The sequence below is a fragment of the Macaca nemestrina genome, chromosome 3, assembly GCF_043159975.1.
Source record: "Macaca nemestrina isolate mMacNem1 chromosome 3, mMacNem.hap1, whole genome shotgun sequence".
Taxonomy (NCBI): domain Eukaryota; kingdom Metazoa; phylum Chordata; class Mammalia; order Primates; family Cercopithecidae; genus Macaca; species Macaca nemestrina.
In genome coordinates this window covers 74,477,041-74,502,721 of record NC_092127.1, presented here as the reverse complement: position 1 = coordinate 74,502,721, position 25,681 = coordinate 74,477,041, and the positions used below count along the sequence as shown (strand labels likewise).

The 25,681-nt window shown below is 35.7% G+C and overlaps 1 protein-coding gene across 10 annotated transcripts in view; it reads left to right on the top strand.

Annotated features, from left to right (window-relative positions):
* LOC105486216 (UDP glycosyltransferase 8) overlaps positions 1 to 25,681 on the top strand; it is a 115,095-nt gene that overhangs the window by 75,742 nt on the left and 13,672 nt on the right. For 4 of the 10 annotated variants that reach the window (XM_011748927.3, XM_071093107.1, XM_011748925.3 and 1 more), the window contains exon 6: positions 7,296 to 7,703. In XM_011748927.3, the coding sequence (XP_011747229.1) occupies positions 7,296 to 7,659 (364 nt within the window). In that variant the 3' untranslated portion in view covers positions 7,660 to 7,703. The other 6 variants (XR_011621074.1, XM_071093109.1, XM_071093112.1 and 3 more) reach the window with 6 other exon arrangements.

Sequence of the window (25,681 nt, the reverse complement as noted above, 5' to 3'; positions counted from 1 at the left end):
GTTTTCTATAATTTAGAAAATAAAAACAGCAGTCATTTGACCAGCCATGTTGACACCAGATAATATTCTACCAGGATCTTCCAAACTGAGGGAGAAACTGCAATGTGAACAATCTTTGGATATCTACATTGTGTCAAATGTTATGTGCTTATTTCATTTTCATATTTATAACAGCTGTATATCACAGTTTTTATTATCCACATTATATAGGAAAGACACTTGATATTCAGAGAACTTAAGTAATTTGGCTTACAACAGCAATCATAGTCGAAATTAGAAGCCAGGACTGTCTGATTACCAAGACAGTGCTCTTTGTACTGCATGGTAAGCCTGGTGTTGCTGGGTTTCCCTACCTCTGAGTATTAAAGAAATGTGGAGATTTATTTACACAGGTGAATGATGAAGCAGAATCTTTATGTTTGCTTTTAAATTCTTGATAGGTCCTGAGTTAAGTTAGTTCACAAATGAGTCTCAAAGGGTGAAGAATTGGCCTGTGTAGTTTTAAAACAAAGTAGCAGTTTTCTTCATTTGTAGAGATGATGTTTAATTTATCTTGCATTTCCGATAGCATTAAAGATTAGAAGAGTATAAGCTTTTTCTTTTTATGCCCAGGGGATATGGCTTAACATTGGCTTGAGAAACACTGCCACATTCTAAGGAACGACCAATAATAAGAAAAATTATTTCACGTAAAAGGATTATGCTTGCATATAAAATGCCGAATTCAACTGAAGTTCATTATACTGCCTTTATGTGAGCTCAGAGGTGACCTTCATACTCTGGACTCTGAAAGGATCCAGTGCCGGATACAGCTCTGCCATTGGAAGCAATGTGTTCCATAACTAGGGTTACCTAAGTAGATCCCTTCTTCTGTTATCTATAGTTTTTCTTTAAAGGCGTGCTTTTCAAAACATGATATTCTTTCATGTGTGTATATATATGCACACACATATACATCACATATGTATCATATGTATGTGTGTACGTATGTGTGTGTATATATGTAGCCTTTCAGGAAAGTTTGTGAAATACAGCCCTAAGTAGAATTATGGGGAAACAGTTGCAGAACTGCTGAGATTGGGTCGGATAAAAAGGAAAGAGCAAAAATCTAGGTTATTCACAGGTAGTTAGTCCAGCTGTGTTTTGTGAGGCATGAACCAAGCTGAATCAGAGCAAGAACAGGTTACGATCTTAGGTCACATGGCGGTTCCAGCTATAGAATATTAGAGAGATGTAAGTGCTTGATTTAAGCATTATTCTATGCCATGAATAAATTTATATCATTCCCAAAAGTATGCATATCAGATAATGAGTTAATCTTACGTAACTTGAAAACCTTAAATATTTAACCGAAAGGATTTTGTACATAGAAAGATCTTAGTCAATGTAAAAATGCCAGTGATTTGTGTAGCATGTCCTTTGCTAAAAGTCATTATATAAACTGAAGTCATTCGTCTGTCTTTGTTTCAAATGTGATAATATTCCACATTTAACAGGTGATAATTATTGAAAATATTAGTTTGCCTCACTAATATTGTGTCCGAGATATTCTAGTTTAAACCAAGTAACTAATACTGTAAAAGAAGATTCCTTTTATGAAGCCAGCATTATCCTGATACCAAAACTGGAAAGACACAACAACAACAACAACAAAAAGAAAACTTCAGGCCAATATCTCTGATGAACATCAATGTGAAAAACTTCAATAAAATCCTGGCAAACTGAATCCAACAGCACGAGGCGGGCAGATCATGAGGTCAGGAGATCAAGACCATCCTGGCTAACATGGTGAAACCCCCGTCTCTACTAAAAATACAAAAAATTAACTGGGTGTGGTGGTGGGCGCCTGTAGTCCCAGCTACTCAGGAGGCTGAGGCAGAAGAATGGCGTGAACCTGGGAGGCAGTGCTTGCGGTGAGCTGAGATTGCACCACTGCACTCCAGCCTGGGCGACAGAGCAAGACTCCGTCTTCAAAAAAAAAAAAAGCTTATCCACTATGATCAAGTTGGCTTTATCCCTGGGATGCAAGGCTGGTTCAACGTATATAAATCTATAAAGGTAATCTATCACATAACCAGAACCAAAGACAAAAAACCACATGAATATCTCAATAGACCCAGAAAAGCCTTTGATAAAATTCAGTACCCCTTCATGTAAAAAACTCTTAATAAACTAGGTATTGATGGAACTTATCTCAAAATAATAAGAGGTATTTATGACAGATCTACAGCCAATATCATACTGAATGGGCAAAAGCTGGAAGCATTCCCTTTGGAAACCAGCACAAGACAAAGATGCCCTCTGTCACCACTCCTATTCAACATAGTTTTGGAAATTCTGGCCAAGGCAATCAAGCAAGAGAAAGAAATAGGGAGGATTCAAATAGGAAGAGAGGAAGTCAAATTGTCTTTGTTTGCAGATGACATGATTTTATATTTAGAAAACCCCATCGTCTCAGCCCCCAAATTTATTGAACTGAAAGGAACTTCAGCAAAGTCTTAGAATACAAAATCCCTGTGCAAAAATCACAAGCATTCCTTTACACCAACAATAGGCAAGCAGAGAGCCAAATCATGAATGAACTCCCATTCAGCAGTCACTGCAAATAGAATAAAATACCTAGGAATACAGCTATCCAGGGATGTGAAAGACCTCTTCAAAGAGAACTACAAATCACTGCTCAAGGAAATAAGCGAGGACACAAACAGATTGAAAACAATCCATCTTCATGAATAGGAAAAATGAATACTGTGAAAATGGCTATACTGCCCAAAGTAATTTATAGATTCAATGCTATTCCCATCAAACTACCATTTACATTATTTACAGAATTAGAAAAAGCTATTTTAAATTTCATATGGAATCAAAGAAGACCCCATATAGTCAAGAAAATCCTAAGCAAAAACAACTAAAAAAAACCCAAACCAAAACAAAACAAAACAAAAAAAACAAAGCTGGAGGCATTTCACTACCTGACTTCAAACTATACTACAAGGTTGCAGTAACTAAAATAGCATGGTACTGGTACCGAAACAGATATATAGACCAATGGAGCAGAACAGAGACCTCAAAAACTACACCACACATCTACAACCATCTAATCTACAAACTTGCCAAAAACAAGCAATGGGGAAAGCATCTCCTATTCAGTAAATGGTGCTGAGAAAACTGGCTAGCCATATGCAGAAAACTGAAACTGGACCCCTTCCCTACATCTTATACAAAAATTAACTCAAGATGGATTAAAGACTTAAATGTAAAACCCAAAACCATAAAAACCCTAGAAGACAACTTAAGCAATACCATTCAGGACATAGGCATGGCCAAAGACTTCATGTCTAAAACACCAAAAGCAATGGCAACAAAAGCCCAAATTGACAAATGGGATTTCATTAAACTAAAGCTTCTGTACAACAAAAGAAACTGTCATCAGGGTGAACAAGCAACCTACAGAATGGAAGAAAATTTTTGCAATCTACCCATCTGACAAAGGTCTAATATCCAGAATTTACAAGGAACCTAAACATATTTACAAGAAGAAGACAATCCCATCAAAAAATGGGCAAAGGATATGAACAGAGACTTCTCAAAAGAAGACACTTATGTGGCCAAAAAACGTGTAAAAAAGCTCAACATCACTGATCATCAGAGAAATGCAAATCAAAACCACAGTGAGATACCATCTCATGCCCAGTCGGAATGGCGATTATTAAAAAGTCAGGAAACAATAGGTGCTGGTGAGGCTGCGGAGAAATAGGAACGCTTTACACTGTTGGTGGGAATGTAAATTAGTTTAACCATTGTGGGAGACAGTATGACAATTCCTCAGGGATCTAGAACCAGAAATACCATTTGACCCAGCAATCCCAGTACTGGGTATATACTCAAAGGAATATAAATCATTCAGCTATAAAGACACAAGCACACATATGTTTATTGCAGTCCAATTATAATAGCAAAGACATAGAAGCAACCCAAATGCCCATCAGTGACAGACTGGATAAAGAAAATGTGGTACATATACACCATGGAATACTATACAGCATTAAAAAGGAAAGAGGCAATGTCCTTTCCAGGGACATGGATGAAGCTGGAAGTCATCCTCAGCACATAACACAGGAACAGGAAACCAAATACCGTATGTTCTCACTCGTAAGTGGGAGTTGAACAATGAGAACATATGGACACAGAGAGGGGGAAGAACACACACCAGGACCTGTTGGGGGTGGAGGGTGAGGGGAGGGAACTTAGAGGATGGGTCAGTAGGTGCGGCAAACCACCATGGCACATGTATACCTATGTAACAAACCTGCACATTCTGCACATGTATTCCATTTTCTTTTTTTTAGAAGAAATAACGACAACAACAAAAACCCCAAAAAGTATTACTTTTTAAAAAATTCACAACTTAAGTAAAATTACACATCTTACATCTCTGCTTCCTAATGCTTTGGATTCATTTAATAAAAGCCTATTGCTTTTTTGTTCATTTGTTTGAGAGGATTATTTTGAATCTGAAGCTTTTATTATTACAAAATAAATTAGAGAGAAAGATGGAGAGTTGATGATTATTAACTTAGCACATATCCAACCTGTGGTCAACTTTTAATAGAAAATATTTATACTTTTGTAAAATTTAATGTACATGTGAGCCCCTTACAAGGTAATTGTTTTATTAAAAGGGGCTTTATCTAAGAGATCCCTTGGAATAACGTAGAGCTGTCTAGAGTGACCATTTTAATCACACCATTTTTTTTTTTTTGCAATATTCATATACTTACTGGAAGGAATTTTGAGTTGTAAAATAAACTGTGTTCATAGGACAATGCCACTACACTAAATTTGAGGCCAGTTTCAGCATGGAAAATACCTGTCCCTCAAAAATTTATCTGTGAATTCTCCAATATTCCTTTCCAGTTGATCTATGGACCTCCTCTAAACAGAATAGTCATACAAAATGAAATCGGTTAGTAAGCAATCCAGCTTTATGAGTCTACTCCTAGGTGGGACTAAGAGTCTGACTGATGAAAGTCCCTGTTCAGAAGCTGAGTCAGATGTCAAGAGCTTTTCTGGTAATTAGTGACCTAGGACGAAGTAAACATATTGGAGTTCCATATGAGTTAATAATTTATTCAAGAGTGCAAGAAATCAGATTTCCCATTAAAGCATCTGTTTAATCTGTTTAATCATCACTAGAGAAAGGGTTATATACACAGTGACATTAAGGTACCTGAAGACTTAAGATTATTTTTTTCCTCCTTTTCCATCTTTGTTAAAATAGAAGGTTGGATTTTATTTTCTAAGATGTCACGTTTCATTTTTGTATTTTAAAGATACTCCTTTGCCCCATAAGCATTTTCTCATAAAATGGAGTAGTAGAAACTTTTTAGTTTCCCTTTTGCCATCAGTTAGAAATTATGATAAATTACAAAGCAAGTGAGGATAGCCTTTTAATATTTGGTGAGGTTTTTATACTTTTTAATACAACTAGATTTATTATCTGGTCATAATTTTCTTCTGAGGCATTGGTGAGAGAGAAAACGTGCCTGTTAATTACATACTCTTATGTAATAGCGTTAATTTGCTTTTTCTTTCACTCCTAAAAACGTTCTGTTCACTGCCTCTCAAATTTGTTTGCATAATTGTTAAAACTTAATGTTTAGGTCTAGAGTGAAATCATAAAAAATAAAGGCTCATCAAATCAACTCAAATATCTGAGTAGATTTTTCATTAGGCTTTGTAATCTCATAGCTCCATCCTCACATTTCTAGTGGCTCTCTCGGCCTTTCCTTTCATTATAGCCCAAACTGTAATCATTTACAGCAGCATGTCTCGTGTTCTGTGTTACTGTGTTCTGTTAATTAACTCTGCCATGTGAGTCATTCAAGCTGGAAACATTGCAGTTACATATGATCTCTCTCTTTCCCTTCACATTTAATCCACACTCTTACTAACTCCTGCAAACTCTTCTACTACACCATTTCCCTTTATCTGTCTAATTCCACCACCATTTTTTTAGTCAGTCTCTCATTGGCCATTTTTGAGGTCTTTTTAATGGACTCTGCATCACGAGTATCTTCCCTCTGCTTTAACAGCCAGTCTCCCTGATCTAATGGCTCCTTGGTTCTAAGAAAGAAGCTATTATATCTTGTCATTCAGAATACCCATGGGGAAGACTCATCTTCTTCCAATCTAATTTCTAACTAAACTTCATACTTTTTCCAAATGAATTTGTTCTGGGTGTATTCTTACTCCCCCACTTTTATGATTTAGTTTACACTCTTCTCTTGGCTTTATCAAGTCTTCACATGTGTCCAATCTTTTGTTCCTCTATAATGCACAACTCAGTAGTGCTATATCCTCCATGATAGATTTTGTATCTCTGGAGGTGGAAATTATTTCTTATGTCTAAACAATACAAACTTCAGTCATGAATTCATGCAAGAGGGCTTTAGCTGTTTGTCAAAGACTGGCACACGAATGTGCAGTCACATGTTTTTAGATTAAAATAAAATGCTTATATTTTACTACTTTGTGATTCCCCATTTTCCTTGGTCTTTCAATCATTTAAGAGGGTGTCTTCTTTATATATATATACATGCATACATTACCTGTATATGAATACTGCATATAACATCAAATCTGACTTCATGGTGTTTCTCAACTCTTTTTTATCTCTTTAATAATGTATCATCACCCCATATTTAATGTTATTTTAAATTAAGACAAAATTAAATATTATTGCTTAAAAAAGTGGTAGAATGAAGTTCTATATCTTTTTCTCCATCTTTCTTTCAGAATCTAATAAATTTAGTTTCCATATTGGTTGAGACTTGTTGATTTATATTATTTAAAAGTATGTAGAGAGAAGAACTACATGTAATGTTGTGTGGAAACAGCAAAGGGTTTGGAGGCAAGAAATTCTGGGTCTCAACTTTGTAACATAATCAAGTTGCTTAGTGTCTCTGATTTTCACTTTTCTCACCAATTTAAAATATATTTTATTGGGTTAACATAAGATAATGTGCTTAAAGCACTTAACACAGTGCTTGCTTTGTAACATAATCAAGTTACTCAGTCTCTCTGATTTTCACTTTTCTCACCAATTTAAAATATATTTTATTGGTTTAACATAAGATAATGTGCTTAAAGCACTTAACACAGTGTTTGTACATGCAAAGTACTTACTAAAGAATAGTAGTATAGTTTTTATTATTTCCCCCTTTTACGTGAAGATTTGCATAAATATAGAACTTTATTATTAACCTCTTCATTCTGTGTTCCCCTCTCCATAGCTACCGTCAGAGGGCCCAGAAGCTTTCGGAAATTCACAAGGATCAACCTGGTCACCCTGTCAATCGAACTATCTATTGGATAGATTATATTATTCGTCACAATGGAGCCCATCACCTACGTGCCGCTGTCCATCAAATCTCTTTTTGTCAGTATTTTTTACTGGATATTGCCTTTGTGCTTTTGCTTGGTGCTGCCTTGTTTTACTTTATCTTGTCTTGGGTGACAAAATTTATCTACAGAAAAATCAAAAGTCTGTGGTCTAGAAATAAGCATAGCACAGTTAATGGACATTACCACAATGGAATCCTCAATGGCAAGTACAAAAGAAATGGCCATATTAAACATGAAAAGAAAGTGAAATGAGCCAACAGCCCACATGATAGAAATAAATTGGTTCACTCATTGAATTTTTATTGCTATTATTTAATCTAACAGCTACTAAAAGTAAAACAGTAAACAATTCTAACATGCCCTTATGAGATCTACTAATGAAATTCTGTGGAATTAAGATGGCTGTAAAAAGCACAAACCTAAAATGCAAAAATGTATTTTATTCAAATACTGATGTAGAGAGTTTTGGCACTGAACCTTTTAGAAGCCTTAATTATTTTAAGTGACTGTGTCAGACCTTAGTTTTAAATCTTCATATGTGTGTGTCCTGGATCAGGAATGGTTGCATTTTTCTTAATAAGGTTGTGTGTGTGTGTGTGTGTGTGTGTGTCTGTGTCTGTGTCTGTGTGTGTGTGTGTCTCCTAATTAAGAGAATTTTTACTGGCTGCTTGTTACATTTGTTGAGGGTACAACACACTCAAGAATAAAGTAAAAGGATAGTCAGGATCCAGATGTTTCTTTTCTACCATTTAATATGTGTGAACTCAGAACACCACTATGAAAGAACACTTTCCCCCAAAACTGGATGCAGAAGAAGAAAAAAAAAAAAAAGGAAATGGCACAGTTTTTTTGTAATTTTTGTTTTATTTTTGTTGTTGTTGTTGTTTTCCTTGTTTTTATTTTCTGATAGAGTATGTCCACTTCTGGGGGAAAAACATGTAATTAAGTAAATGTATACATTGGTTTTCACATTTTACTTTTGTTTTCCCACTACCAATAATTTTCCTCTGGAAGAATTTTATAGTTTTTTTCTATTTAATTTTAATGAGTAACAATATGTTAAATGCATAATTAAGACAAAGCAATGAAATTCTGACTTTATTCAAAGTACTGAAGATTATTGCTTCCAGGGCATTTTTAAACAGCACCACTGTATTGTTGAATGTTTATGTAACTGTTTGATGGCTTTTCTATAATGTAACTTTTGAATGTTCAGGTGTTACATTTCCAAAGTTTTACTTTTAAAAAACCATCTTCTGATCCCTTTTATTGTCCAGGCCACACAAGCTATATTACATAGGTGCCAACATTTAATTCCTTTAAATGAAACATTTGCAGTTTTCCATATTGGTACCTGCTTTGTCTGGAGACGTCTGAGATCTTGTTAACAAATCAGACTTTACACTATATACAGATGTGACAGATAAATTGAACCACTTTTTTGTGAAAATGAATTCCTATCATCCTCCTCATTCCCTCAGCCCTCACCTCAGCAGCCTTTTCCGGTCATTGTGGCTGACATGGAGCAGTGACAGTATTCATTTGAGAACAGGGATGCAAGTCACAGACATCATAAAATCAGGGCCTCCCTGCTGAAGCATTCACTAGTTGGCAACTATGAATTTCTTTCATGTCATTCTGTTTACTTAGCACTTGCACTACCCTTGTTGGTTGAGTGTATGCTTTATTTGTTTGTAGCTTGAAATCCCACATCCGATAGCTGAGAGTAGGCAAATACAACATTTACCTAATGTTACTCACTAACATGGAAGAGTTGTGAAAATTCTACAGTGCTGTAAATCCTTGGCATACACTATGACAAACAACTTCATTACTCTCCCACCAGGAGCATTTCTCCTGCACTTAGAAATAATGTCACAAGTAGTTTTCTAATGCACAATGCAGACAAATGTACTGCTCTCTGAATACTTGAAGAAATGGTATTATACATACATAGAAACCGATTAGTTATACCTTTTCACAATCTTATTACGATGTTGCCGTTAAAAGGGAAAAAAGACACAGGCAATGAATGGTGGGATGGTAAGAGGACTTAGAGTGTATGAATGAGTTGATTTTACTTTTTTGGAATTGGATTAAGTTGACAGTAGGCACTGATTGGATGATTAAGCATAAGTTAATCTCCACTGTGATAAAAACTTAAATAATAAACATGATTTAAAATAGAGAAGTGTTGTTGGAATAAAATTTTTATTCAGATTTCATAATATTATATAATATTCATTTTAAACATGTTTCTAAGACAGGTCTCCCAGCTTTTGTATGTATTTATGAGTGTGCAAACAATGTATTAAATGTGAGACTTTTTTTTTTTAATTGTTAAACAGAGGGATTTACCTTACAAGGACATGGACATGGATCTTAAAATTCTGTTCCAGAAGTAAGAATGTTAAGTGTAGGTATTTACTGATCATTGTTGTTTTTTATTTTTTCTAGCAAGATTATTGTTAGATAGTTTTGGTAAATAGGGTGATTTTTAAATTTTCCACACTTGGGCTAGATTGTATAATAAAGTAAAGTTTTCAAGAAAGTATTTATTCATTTATTATTTAGAAAGAGTTTCTGCAACTATTAAAATATTCCCATAGCTGGTTATCATCATATCAAACACAAATGAGAATTAAGACATTTTTCCTCTAGAGTAGCAACTTCTGTTATCCCTCCACATAGACCATAGGGGCAGGATTTGGGTGTCCAGAGTTGAAAAGAGCTAATGTTTGGGTTAAAGTAATAGTTTATGATTGAAGCTAGAGATTCTCTTCAAAACTCAGCTTCTCTCTCAGTCCCAAATACTGCTAAAACTGAACAACTCCACTTCAAAAATAAAAGGTTTATAAATGAAAGAACCAAAATAAGTTGAAGAAAAACCTCAAGGGATAATCCAGCAATCTGTTTTACTAATAGTATAATTCATATTTCATTCTAGCTTCTAAGTAATTCAACCAGCTTATAAATATAAAATCACATTAGAGAATGGTTATTTGCAATCAATATAATCAAAAACGTCTGAAATAGAAAAATTTTACATTTCATATGATGAGGTTTGAGAATTATAGGAGTTCTATTATTGAAACTTCTCTAAAATGTGCATTAAAGAGCTGCTTATCATGCTTCTGAGATGGTAACATTTTAGCCAGCTTTTGAAGACATGCATTTCATGTGAAGATACTATTGATATTTTTGACAGCAAAAACATTTTTCCAACAAATTTAATTAGAAGGGTCTTAGATATCCACACAATTAAAGTATTTATATTGCTGTTTTTCTGCAAGTCCTACAGAGTGTTAAAAATCCCCGATCACTTGGGTGTTTGGGTTGCTGAGTTGGGGTTAGCAGGGCAGGTAAGGTGTATTGGTACCAAGACGCCTAGCTTTTAAAATATGGAAACCAAAGGCACACAATACTTATATGACTCATACCTTCACTTTTGGGTAAGGCAGACATGATGTAAGAGATAATTCATTTATATTGTATCCTGCAAGACTAGTGATCTTCCTTATTATAAATAAAACCAGCAGATTATTTTCAATAGAGTAATATATAATCCAACATTAATCTCAGGTAATACATTATCTCAGGTTTTTCATTTATTAACCAGGAAAACCTGAAGTTCTTGCTGAATTTTATAGAATTAAAAGTATTTTATTTCTGTTAGTTTCTATCTACAATTAGTTTTAACTTTTCAGTAACCCTATTTTGTGCAGTGATTATTCCATATTCCTGACAGCAGAGGTGACTTCAGTTCCACTGTGTCAATTTAATAGTTAGTTACTTACTTAATTTATTTGGAGACAGAACCTCCCTCAGTAGCCCAGGCTGGAGTGCAGTGTCGCAATCCCAGCTCACTGCAACCTCCGCCTCCCGGGTTCAAGCAATTCTCCTGCCTCAGTCTCCCGACTAGCTGGGATTACAGGCATGCACTACCATGCCCGGGTAATTTTCGTATTTTTAGTAGAGACGGGGTTTTGCCATGTGGGCTAGGCTCTTCTCCAACTCTTGGCCTCAAGGAATCCATCCGCCTCGGCCTTCCGAAGTGCTGGGATGAGATGTGTGAGCCACTGCGCCCAGCCAATACCTGTATTTTTAAAAAGATAGTATCTACTAAGCCACGAGGCTTAGTCGTAATATTAAGATATTTTCATTGAAGTCAAAAATAACTAAAAAGCAGTGCAGAGAGAAAAGTTTTGTTGAGATTCGTTATACAAATAGGTAATATTTTAATCGAGGGATCTATTACTCTTACTTAGCATAGCACTGCAGTAGAGTATCTAATGTGTTTGAAAAGATGAATTTCGTATGTTCATGCTAATTTTGCTTTAGTTACCCTTGTAGAACTTTGGCTGAAGGCCATGAATATTCTTTAGTTTTAGCAGAAAATGAAAACTTTTGAATGTAAATGCATTCGATAAATTGCATAACATTAAACTTCCAATTAGCAAGGATGTATATCTCTGGGTAACTTATTTTGTCTATAAAAGGAACTGGCAGAGACGAGGCATCCAGAAAAGCCCAACGCTATGATATATTAAAGATTCTCAATTCTGCTTCCAATCTTGATTCTGCCCTCCACGTATAATGAGAGGTTCAACTTATGAGTAAGAAGGCAGGGCAAGAGTACCTAAAATACCAATGTGAACAATTAAGTTTGAGTCATCAGAAAAAACAAATGCTAAAGACATATATTAGGTTGAACAAAAATATGTATTATTAATACCATTTACATATATTTATGTGTGTAGCGTTTACACTATCCTCGCAATTCTTTAGAAATTTGATTTTTAAAAAATTTAAAATGCTCTCTCAATTTTTTTAAAAGAATGGCAGTATTACGAAATTTTTGAAGTCTTTTAAGAAACAAAAACTATCTTTTTAAAACTAAATAAAATTCAAAAGGACTAGCAAGTTTTAGATTGGCCAGATCTACCCCTGTAACACTTCTTGCTAAAATATTAGGAATAAATAGGACGAAATTGTTACAAAATAAAATCAAGTCACTGCTTTGATGTATTCTTCTTTCTTGTACTTCCATCTTCTAACTCTAAAATGGAAAACATTTTGAGATTTAGAAATTTAAACCACACTTAGATTATAGTATATATAACATTTCTTCTCATTTGCAATCTCAAAAGATGAAGTCAGGAAAGAAATTTACTTTGGGTACCTCTGAATAAATTTCATGAATCCAAGAGAATGGATACACCAGTTGCACCATTTGAGAAAGCGCAATTAATTTTGAATTTGAATATGCCATACTCCAGGTCCAGATTTCATCCTACTGACATGACACAACCTTCCTTACCTGTTCTCTCCCATCTTCATGCTTCTAAGCTTTCAGTTTCCTCTCTTGGGTTTTCTATTACCCTTAGGTATTTTCCAAGCTGCCCTATCCTTTTCAGGTTTATGGTGCATAGATTGTGCCTGTCTATCTAATGTATATCTAATGATTTTTTTTTTTTTTTTTTTTTTTTTGAGACAGAGTCTTACTCTGTTACCCAGGCTGGAGGGCACAATCTCGGCTCACTGCAACCTCCTCCCCGCAGGTTCAAGCAATTTACCTGCCTCAGCCTCATGAGTAGCTGGGACTACAGACGTGCACCACCACACCCCAGCTAATTTTTGTATTTTTAGTAGAGATGGGGTTTCACCATGTTGGCCAGGCCCAGGCTCTTCTCAAATTCCTCACCTCCAGTGATCTACCCACCTCAGCCTCCCAAAGTGCTGGGATTACAACTGTGAGCCACCATGCCCAGCCAGATGCTTTTGTTTTTTAACAACAAGGAAATACAATAAACTCAAACATTGTAATTTACAAAGGTAAGCTAAGAAAATATCTAGCATTTTTTTTTAAAAAAGTTTTATTTGTACTAGATTAATGCCTTTTAGGATGTAAGATCAAAAACAATGGATGTGCATATGGTGCTTCTTATGGGTATTGGGAGGAGGGCTACCACTGAATGAGTTTGCACTCTCTCAGGGCACTGCACAACACTCTGGATGTGGCACTGAATGAACCATTTGGGGCATAGCTCAATGATCACTATCAAGCCACATATACTCTTCTTATCCCCAACTTGGTCAGCTAAAATTTTTAGACAATTGCCTTGTACAAATAGAGACGTTGGCTTTCCTCTGTGGAAGCCTGTCTAAAACATTCATTCTTGGTGCTCCTAACAGGATCCTTTTGTACCAGAAAAGAGTGCTGTCTCTGATTCTATAAATCTCACTTGACATCACTCATATCCCCAGTGTTAAAATGTGCTAGAACTGCAGCCATCTGTCCGCTGGAGCATGAGAAAAGCCCAAGACAGATAGGTGGCAGGTATTTAAAAATGTATCTTAAGCTAGGATTGCAGCAGTAATTGTCTTTCCTATAACAATGAGCAGAAAGGTGTGGATAGCAAAGGCAAGGACAACCTGGGAAGGAAGCAGCAGTGAGTGGTTACAGATCAAAAACTACCTCAGAATTCCTCTCATACTTTTCAAAATGGATTTTTATTCCACCTGGTATATTTAAGTGATATTCTGGAGAAGCTTATCTGAATTGGATAGGTAGGTCCCTCAACTATGCAATCTATATTTTGGAATGGTCATCCATCTTTTTTTAAAAATTATTATTTCATCAGAGATAAGGTGGGAAGGAGCACAAATCAAGCAAAGATCTTTAAAGGTCTTGAATGTAAGGCCCAAAGATGTCAGTGGAATTTGGCAAGTGCAAGACTTTGGCAATATCTAGGCATCTATAGGCATATGGACCATATAATGTCATGCATGTTCTAGTGATGCAAATTTCAACATGAATGGGTGTCCTACCTGAGAATGTGGCCATACCACTGGAAGTGTAGGTGGCATCTACTCACATGTTTGTGCATATCAAGACAGAAGGTGCAGAACATCTCTCTGCTGGCTATCATTTCTTATATCAGAGGTAAATGACAGAAATTTAACTAATTTTTTTGTTCTCCAATCATAAATACATTTAGCGTTAGGTGACATGGAATTGCATTTTATAGTCGTGTGTTCTATTCATCTACCAGCTTTCAGGTGCCAGGTCTAGTATGTTTGCTCTTCCTCACTGGTTAAGAAACTGCCCATAGATATACACAGTAAATCTGTTCAAATTACACAAAAAATTCTGTGAAAACTAAATAGAAAAGAAGCAGATGGGGGAAATAGTACAATTTAAAAAGGTATTTTAGATTCCTTAAAATTTCATGCAAGTTATGTTGCTTTAATTTCTTATTTCTGTTGCTTTAATTTCTTATTTCTGTTAAATGAGTAGTAGCCTTACATCACCACTTTAGAATACTCGGCTTTAAAGTTTAACAGTATTGGTTGGACGCGGTGGCTCACGCCTGTTATCCCAGTACTTTGGGAGGCCGAGGCGGGCAGAACGCAAGGTCAGGAGATCGAGACCATCCTGGCTAACATGGTGAAACCCCGTCTCTACTAAAAAAAATACAAAAAGAAATTAGTCGGGTGTGGTGGCAGGTGCCTGTAGTCCCAGCTACTTGGGAGGCTGAGGTGGGAGAATGACATGTACCCAGGAGGTGGAGTTTGCAGTGAGCCGAGATCGCACCACTGCACTCCAGCCTGGGCAACAGAGCAAGACTCTGTCTCAAAAAAAAAAAAAAAAAAAAAGTTTAACAGTATTAAGAGTGTCATCCTAAAATCCTATTATCAAGTACAAAAGGAGACTAAATAATATGCCTTTCCATAGCCTGCAAATAACCCATTTATTTGTGCAATTAAGCAATGACTGTCAGTTTTTTAAACTCTAATTATCCTTGTGTATGGCTTGAGATGCTATGTTTATTGCTACTTTTCAGGTTTTTCTGTAAACTTTTGTTTTGGATTTCAATTATAAACTAATAACTGAAAATGTGGGTTGCCTGTTAATTTTGGGCTGTAATACAGAACACTGTTCAAGACTACTTGTCACTTGACCATTATTGATATTCCGGCCCTTGAATCCTCTTACCAGTCAGCCCAAATGCTCTTATTAGTTACAGGTAGGAGCACCTCTTGTTATTATCAGCATCAAATAGCTCCAGTTGTTCTTATTCTGGTGTCTCTGCTCCTAGAAGGCTCTGGATTTCATTGTAAGTTAGATATCCATTTGCTTTGTTGTCAGCCTATAGAAAAAGACTTGACGGTCTATGAAAATAAAAAAGTTTGCTATATTTCAACTCAAATTTTCAATGTTAACCCAAACATCTACACCTTTAAGAACAGCATTTTGTCCTCCTGGGGCTGGTCTTCTTTCTGGTCCTCAAACATTCCTAGATCATTCCTTGCTTCCACCTTGACTTTCATTGCACATCCCTTTACCACTTCAGTTGTTCCTTTCCTTTCTTTCAACATCCAGTTTACCTCTTTTCTTCATTCTACTTGAATTATCTGATAATTTACTTCAATAATTTTTCTTCTGTGATCTGTATTCTCATGATGTTTTATATCTAATCATAAACTAGTGTTTTCGTTTTCTGTTTGCCTCATTCCTTAACATAAGCACTATAATGGAATATTCTTCTTCGCTGGTAGTGTAGTTTTTTTATATATTCATTGCATCTTCTTTCTCTCCTAAAACTGTTATAAAAAACTTCCATCTGGCTACATTTTAATGGCCTTTTTATCACAGTCTTTGCACTTCCCTTGTTTACATTCATTTGCTACCTTCTGTCTAATATTTCTTAATATTATATCAAAAGATGCCTACTTATGTTGCTAAAAATTCTGAACATACTGATATTTCTTACACTCGTAAGTTAGTAAAATTTATTAATTTATACAAAATCATATGTTTCTTCATTTATAACACCACCAAATACTATTCCTTTGTCAGTATTCTTACTATTCTCTTGATCTCACTGCTCTAAGTACTGCCTTTATTAAAACACAAACAAACATTGTTTTCTGTTTCCAAAGTGCCAGGCTCTGTATGTGATACTGGAAATACAGGGATGAAGAAGTGATAGTTTCTGACCTCCAGGGGACAAAACCAGCAAGTAAGCAGTTTCAATAAGCAAAGGAATATATTTTGTAATATGGGTACAGACAATGTACTATTGAAACAGAGGAGAGTGAGAGAAGTTTCCACGTGGGGATTGTTTCAGTTGAGTCAAAAAGAAAAAAATAGAAGCTCACCAGGTAAACAAATAGATAGAGGTAATTTTTGGAAGGCATGACCCTATGGTCAAAGGCATTGAGTTATGGAAGAGTGTGGCACATTGGGGAACTGCAGGTAGTTTGCTCTGATAGGAGTATACATGATGAACAGATGTAACCACTATGCTAAACAAAAACAAACAAACCAACAAAAAACTTTTCTAACTGACCTCAGTCTTACTTTTGGCTCTTTAGTTTATTACTGTAACACAATCTGCTTTGCATTAGCTATTCAGTAACTTTCCCCAAGATACCTGTTTGTGTTCCTGAATGTTCGATACCTGGTCATATGGCACAACTTTCAAAACAGCTGGTGTTAAGCTTCTTGTGTTACAGATGATTTGATGTAATGTAAAGGCTCTCTGTTCAAGCTAAATTGTAAATAGACAAAAGGATAGCACTCAAGCTTACTTGTGCTTGGCTTAGGAAATCTGTCAAACAGTTTTAGTGTGTACAGCTTCTTCTTAGCTAGTTTGCAGAAGAGAAACGAGAATTTTTTCATCTTAAAATATGAAAAGGAATATGATCTGGTAATAAAAGAATCCAGCAATTGCAACAATTTATAAAACATTTTTTACTTAACATAGTAAATAAATATAAATGACTAGGAGTACTGACTGACAGCGTGTTCAAGATAATAGTGACAGGCCGGGTTCAGTGGTTCACACCTGTAATCCCAGCACTTTGGGAGGTCAAAGTGGGCTGATCACCTGAGGTGAGGAGTTCAAGACAAGCCTGGCCAACATAGTGAAACCCCGTCTGCACTAAAAATGCAAAATTAGCCGGGTATGGCAGTAGGTGCCTGTGATCCCAGCTACTTGGGAGGCTGAGACAGGAGAATCACTTGAACCTGGGAGGCAGAGGTTGCGGTGAGCTGAGATCGTGTCACTGCACTCCAGCCTGGGCAACAAAGTGAGAGTCTATCTCAAAAAGAAAAAGAAAGAAAAATAAATAACAGTGACAGAGTAAGTATAATATTACAATTATCTAGGCAGTCATGAATTACATAGGTGTGCATGGCATGGTTACTATATAATGTTGGGTCTTTGGTATAGAAAGAGAAATTACTACATTAAGAAGTTACTCTATAAGAAATATAATAACCAAATGTCATATATTATATTTTTTATGGATTTTAACTGCAGCCACACACATTATTCAATTAGCACTTGCTTCTTCCTGCAATTTTTGGTTTTGCTTGAGTAGTTATTACTCTATTTTTATTAATCTCCATTTTGCAAAATTATACATGCCAAATACCAAACCCACATCCCAGAATTATAACAAATTTGGTTTCTAAAGCTTCCCAGATGTTTAAAATGAAAGGGATATGTAAACCAAACTTCTGTATGACTGAAGGAACTGAGAGCAATAATGAAGTGTGGTAAAATAAGTAATTTTGACTATTAATTTAATAGCTCTCTTCTCAGATTCAATATATTTTCTCTGTCAACAGGTAAAGAACACAGACTGTAAAGTAATAGAATTAGGAAAAGTTTCAGGTTTGTGTGTGGAGCTCCTGCAGATACAGTACCTTCTAACCCCTTTAACAAAGATTTGATTAGATTATTCTAGCTCATTGAATCTATTATATCCTAGGAGCTGGCAATAACCAATACTCCTCCTCCTTAGGGATGAAAGAAAATGATTTTTCTTCCTTTATCCTGATTCGTTTTGGAGAGAAAGTGGGAAAAGGAGGCCAGGAAAGCAAACAGCCTTGAATTTTCTTCCACTAGAGGCAGATGATGGTATAATCAAATAAATTAAAATCTGCAAACATAGATTTTTTTAAAATCCATATTCAAAAAATGTTGTTTCCATATTAAGCCCACAGCTACATTTATAGGCGGATTAAAACAATAAGATTTAACTGTCTGATAGGCAACACAAGATGAAGTGGGAGAATTTAGATTGGTTCCATGCCTCTACAATGAAAAGTCATTTAGATGTCAACTCTAAGAGAACATTTGTTACATCCCGTATTGTTTCTCCCTCTAGGACTTTTGCTGAAGTTCTTTTGTCCAAGAGGGAATCAAAAGCTCCTTCCCTTCAAATCCTGTGAACCATTTTCTTCTAAAAACAAAAGTAAGAAATACAAACTACTGTATGCAAATAATATTTAAATTAAAAAACAAAGTTATCACTGACTTATTTTATACTTGCTTTAGAGAACTTAAGCTCAATCATTTGCATAGGGTGCTCTATGATGGGTGACTATTTCATGCTCAGGATGCCTGCTCCTTGGCCAACATTTATTGAAGGTCACAATGTAATATACTTTTCTGTTTAAGGAGGCTGGACTAGTGGCCTTGAAAGTCCTTCCAACACTGGGTGGGCCATCTGACAAATTAATAGCAGATTCCCTTGGTTTTGTCCAAGCCTTTGACTTTCCTTCCCTCTTCAGTGAGCAACTCCATTCCAAACCTGGGGCTTTGCATCACCCAGGGTCTCCCCACTTCTGAAATACTCTGCTCTTAAGATTTCCTCTCTGTTCTTAGCCTCTTAATATTCCAGTTCCCATTCCCATTATTCTCTATTGGTGTTCAGCTCATAACTGCTCCTTTTTTTCCCTGTCAATCTAAAAGATTCCTCCTGGATACAGTCTATTTAATAATCACTCTGGGCCTTTGATCTCTAACTTAAACAATTCTATTGTCTACACCCACAAAACTTGACTCTACTTTCCTACTACACTCACAAAGCAAAAGTCTAATCCTAGATAAACCCAACCACCTGTGTTCTCCACTCCTGTACCTGGACTCAAGAAATTTTACAGAAATCAAATAGCCACGTGGATTGGTGCTACTAAAATTGAAATCCCACAGATCAAGGTCCTCATCTTAGTTGAACTGTCAATGATACCTGCACACCATTTTATATTTCCATTTTGACTCCCTCTCTTATTATCTGTAGCTATTTCAAACCTTCACCATTTTCCCCTCAGTTTTTTTTTTAATTTGCCAATTTACCTCCACTGATTACAGCAGATTATCTTTTTCTACTTACTGAAAGAAGTAATTCCCAAAGCAAGTGTTTCTTCATCTTGCTGCCACTTCTAACTTATTTGTGTCCATACCTCTATTTTTCTTATTTTCTATAGTTTCAGTGAAAAAAAAATATAGCAAAAAGTTAACGACACACACACTTTCTCTTCTAGTGCCTAAATCTAATCTCATTTTTCAGATTCTACTCTGCAGTTCTTTGTCAAGCTATCCAAGTGAAAATATCTAGGAGACATTTTTATATACAAATCTGGAACTCAAGAAAGCAAGCCTGGTTGGAGATTCATGTTTGAAATTCAGCAGCAAATAAAGATGAATTAAAACTGTAGCAGAAGAACAGTGGCTGGTACATATAATACAGTGAATAATATCAGTCTATTCTTGTCTCTGTTTCCCTAATCTCATCCTCTTCCTCATTTCCTCTCTTAAATAGTGACACCAGAATTAATACCACCGCTCAAGCCAGTAAATCCTTGTGTCACCTTAGATGCCTACCACACCCACCATCTTCAACCAGTAACGAAGTTTTGTTAGTTTACCTCCCTGGTCTCTTTTGAGTATCTGCTGTATTGCCGTTGCCTTCATGCAGCTGGTTAGCGTGTTTTTCCTGGCTTATTGCCACTGTTCCCTAAGTATTTGCTCTGCTTCCAGGCTGTCTTTCCTGCAACCTATTTTCCTTCCACTTATTGAATATCTGTGTACACATGCAAATGTGGTCATTCTATTTATAATTACTCAAGGTCTTTAAGTAGTTCCCTAGTCACAGTAAGATAAAACCTACACTGGCACATAACACCCTTCGTTATTTGGTGCTTAATTGCATCTCTAAACTCATTTCTTTTTACTTTCTACACTTCCTACCTGCTCGATACAGTCATTTGCAATTTCTCATATGTATTATGCTATTTTTAATAAACATAAGCTTTAGTATCTCTGCCTCTTTCTTGAGTTCCCACTACGTACCATCTTTTTCCTCACCTCTTCCCACTTCTCTCCTCACCCTTTCCTTGACCGAATATTTCCTCTTAAAATCATAACCCTAATATTATCTTTTAGAGAAAGACTTCTCAGTCTGAGTTATTCTCCCTGCTCCCAAGTTTTCTTCTGGTTTTCTGTGCTCATGGCTCCTTATTATAATTGCTCACATATTAGTTTCTCCACTGCAGAAACCATGTCAGTGACTTTTTAATTTTCACTCCCAGCACCTAGTAGAGACCTAAGACATGGGAAGCACACATAAAATGTTTGCTGAATGAACTGAAGAAGCATTTTGGTTCATTATTTATCCTATTGCTTCTATATCTGTGTATGTTAGAATTTAGGATGAGAATTTGTGGTAGAAGTAAAGCTAAATTTCTGTAAGATGAGACAAAATATATTTAACTGTAACTCTTGGCCACTCTGACTCAAATAAGAACCCCTTGCTAGCTTTCTCTGAGTACTAAGCATATACATATATTTCTCCCCTCCCCTTCTGGGCTTTAAATTCTTCCATATCAGGAACCACATCGGTCAGGCTCAGTGACCTATCCTCAGTGTCTGGCACAGGATATTTTCAATAGAGGTTGTGAGATTTACTAAGTAATTGATTATCTTCTGGAGAAAGTCTAGTGGAATAATTGTTCTCGATCCTTCATAGGCAAACTTGTTTCTGAATCTTTGTTAAGTAGTGCCTTTCTTTCTTTTTGCCCTTACAAATAAAGCATAAATTCACTAATTTTATATGACATATATAACCTATGTGTTAAAATATATGGGATGTGAATTCGAGCTCAACAACGATGTTATTTTTAAAAACCAAACCAGAAACACATACAAATATGTTATTTTAACGCAGTAGAGAAAGCTCAAAATAATAACTTGTATCCCTGTCAAAAGCAGGCAACATACAGTCATATAGTAATTATATAATAGTATTTGATAATATTTAAAGGATAAATATTATTTAGAATAAGGCAAGTCATGTGGAGACACTACTTTATACTTATTACATTATTTTCAGATGATATGCTTGGACATTCCACTTTGTTATTAAATCATGAAACTTACCTGTAAGATTCTTTATGAATGAAACAATTATCTTGTGTTTCTCTTTCAATATTGCAGAATCTGTCTTTAGTATCTTTTGATGCTGGTCCTGGAACAGCTTTTACAAAGAAAACAACACAATCAGTAATCCTGGTCTAAGAGATGTGAGAAAATGAATAGTCACATTCTTGGTATAGTATGTCCATGCAAACAATTGTAGGTCTATTATCACTTTATAATCATCTTACCAAGTAATCTGGAACAGAATGTTTAATTCCATGCTCTTTCTGTTGTAAACACAATTAAAAACCTACCTATTTTCACATGTTAATGTTTCATTTTCTTCTCTCTTCTTGCTTAGTGTTTGTCTGTGTATGTTATTTAGACTCCTCAGCAGGATAATACATTTATTTGTTCATTCAGAGAAACATGTACTGAGCACCCACTCTGTGCTAGGCGCAGGACTATGTGTTGTGGGAGACCAAGCTGAAAAAGACATGGTCTTTGGCACAAAGACCCTACTGTCTAATGATAAGTATGACAACAAGAGGTTTTTGAAGGTGTGATGTGTGAAAAATGCCCAGGCTGAGATTTCTAGTACAAATAATATTCTCAAAGGTTGTTTAATCCAACTCTTTGATAAAAGAGCCATGGTAACAATGAAAAACATAAAAAGAATTACTTTAAGTGCTCAAGAAATCAAACAACAGGTAATCATTTGAGAACCCTAAGATAAATTTTGACTAAATATAAAATACCATGTGGCGTGAAGGAAATGGAAGGCCAGAAGAATGGAAGACCCCCTGGAGTTTTAAGAGTGGTAGAGAATTAGAAAGAACAATTTGCTGTGGTTCATTTCATGTAATATGAGTTAAAATTGAAATCCCAAACTTTGCTAAGTACAACACTATTCTATCACCAGACTTTGGGAGATGCTTTGGCTCTATAAGCATCATACATACAAAATGTAATTTTTCCTGCTCAGAATCAGGTAGTGAAGACAAGAAAATCTCGCTTTAGTTCAGCAAAGGCACACTTCTAGATGGTATATATTGGGTTAATCACTGCGCTAACTCCCAGGTGTGGCTCTTCATCAAAATTCCCTGGGAAAACTCAGCTATCTGCCTACTGCACACTGCACCAGAACAGCTGAATATTGCTAGAGAACACCACAGTGCTGACTGGTTTTCTCATTATACTTGTGACTGCAATCTTAAATGGCCTCTCAACACTGCTATCCATCTCTTTACCCTTTCTTAATAGATTTTCTATTTTTAAATTATCTTCATTAATTCATTAATCTTTTTTTAAATTGTTGTTGTTGAGACAGAGTCTTACTCTGTCACCCAGGCTGGAATAAAGTGGTCCAGTCATAGTACACTGCAGCCTTAACCTCCTGGTCTCAAGTGATCCTCCTGCTTCAGCCTCCTGAATAGCTGGTACTACCAGCATGTGTCGCCATGCCCAACTTCTTTTTTTTTTTTTAACCATTTTTAGAGATGAGGGTCTCATGTTGCTTAGGCTGATCTCAAACTGCTGTCCTCAAGCAATTCTTCCACCTCAGCCTCACAAAGTGCTGAGATAACAGGTGTGAGCCACTGCACCCAACCTTTTCCATTAATCTTTCTGTACTCTTCCCTCTCATACTCAAATGATGACCATCATATTACTTTCAGACAATAGAAATAGTCATGAACATCCTCATATACTCACCATCAAACCTACCCACCTTTCCTGCTTCAGTATCTGTATTCTTTTTTCCCAGATTCCTGTTAAAATACACAATCTCAGTACCCACAAAAAGTTAGTTCCTCTCCATTTATAGTTTGGATCACATTCTGGTTTTTCAAGGTTTTGCTACAGTAATTAATCACTATTTTTCCTATGTAATTTATTTCCATATATAGAATAATAGCCAGAAGAATAAAAATATTTCTTGGTATCTCTCATATCTTGAAAACAAATTATTAATATAGTGTCTCCTTCTAACAAATTTATGTTTTCTCTTTCTCTTTTATAGCAAACTTCTCAGAAAGGTACTACTATTTTTTATAAAGCACACTTTTGTGGAACTCTCACATTCATCCTATTGAGCCTGTTTTTTTCTGAAATCACCAATGTCCTCTCTCTTACCAAATAAAACATTCACTTTTATGTCTTTAATCTTAGTCAAGCTCAACCTTGCAGCATATTTGACATAGTTTCCTCTTTCTTAAAATGCTTTTCTTAATTTTTCTCTATCTTTGACTCCTCTTCTACAAAAGGAGATAAGTACCTATGTTTACCTACATCATGTGGCTGTTGTGAGGATGGAAGAGTTAATACTAGTACATAAACAGTATTAAATGTACCTAGCGCATGATATTTCTCAAAAAATGAAAGCTGTTACTGTTTTTAAAAGCGGTACTCTCCTGTTCCCCCTCCTATTTCAATGACTGTTTCGGTTTTGATTTCTCGCTGTGACTCTGCTGCCTGACCTATAAATAAAGCAGGACTCAGGGCTGGGCCCTCTTCTCTTGGCTGTCTTAATTTCCTCCCCGTATAATCTCATAGAGCCTCATGTCTTTGATTATTATATGGACATTAACATCCCAAATTTATATCTCTACCTCTCATCTATCTCTCAAGCTCGCAACTTGACTACTTGTCATCTCTATTTTAAGTCTAATAAGGATTTTAACTTTAAAATACCATAACAGAATCCATAATTTCCCCCAAGATTTTTCCATGTTGTAAATGATACCAATATTTATCCAGTTACTTATACACTTCGACTGCTGTATTTTTCTCAGTCGTCACATACAATAAAATATTTAGGTCCTGTTGGTTTTACCACTGTAAGTTTTCCTAAAACACTTCATCTCTTGCCACCCCCAGTCATGCTCATCTCTTGCCTGGCCTACTGCACAAAGCTCCTGGAGGATCTCCCACCTTCTATCCTTGGCTTTCTAATATTAAGTTTCTACTCAACAACCAGAGCCCTCTTCAAAAACCATATAACCTGTCATTTCACTTCCCTCTCAAAACACTTGGGTTTTCTAAGCATCCCACCGAGGCCTACTGGTGTCTACCTGTTCTTGCCACTGCCTGTATTTTCAATCTGATATTCTACCACATTTCTCTTTACTCACTAAACTTCAGCCTTACTGCACCTTTTTTCTTTCTGAAATATGTGGAGCCAGTTTCCTTTGAGGGGCCTTTGCAGTGCTGTTCACTTTTCCTGGAATACGTTTTCTTCAGATTTTCATGTGGATGCCCTTTCTTCTCCTTCAGGCCTATCTAAATGCCTTTTCAGAGAAGCCTTTCCTGATTAACCAACTTAAATTGGCCTTCTCCAGTGGTTTATGATTGGATCGCCATTTCTTAATAACTCTCACTATTACCTAAAATCATGTTACTTATGTATTTCTTTCTTTACTTTTTTATGTTTACTTCTCTCAATGAGAAGGCAATCTCCATAAAGGCAGAGATCTTCTTTGAATGCTGAGTCCTCGGTGACCAGAGCAATGCCTGGCACATGGTACTTGCTAAATAAATATTGTTGAATAAGTAAATGTTTAAGAAGAGATATTCCCAATAAAGTGTGAGAGCAACCCAGGGCAATTCATATATCCTCTTAGTTGGTAAAACTGAATTTTATAGATATCCTTTCCTTAAATATAAGTTAACAATATAAAAGCATGACAATTTCTGTCAACCCCTACATTTTGTCAACATGGACTTGAATACTATAAAATATTGGGGTTATAAGGAACATGGAATATCATATTAAAGTTTCTAAGAAAGGTTTGTTAAAAACAGTAACTTATTTTCTCAATTTATCTCAGGTTGCTGTGACTAGTTGGTCAATTGTCTTATTTTCTTCACTCCTGAATTGTTTATAATAATCTCTGCTTACCTGCAAGTATAAGCTGCAAAAATAAGGTATGTCCCTATGTTAAAATTTGCCAATATATTACTATCATTAGTATTTCAAATGGCATAGGTATTACTTGCAGAATTAGAGATTAGTATAGAAAAAGCCAGAGTCTCTCTTCTCATGATTACTGCCACGTATT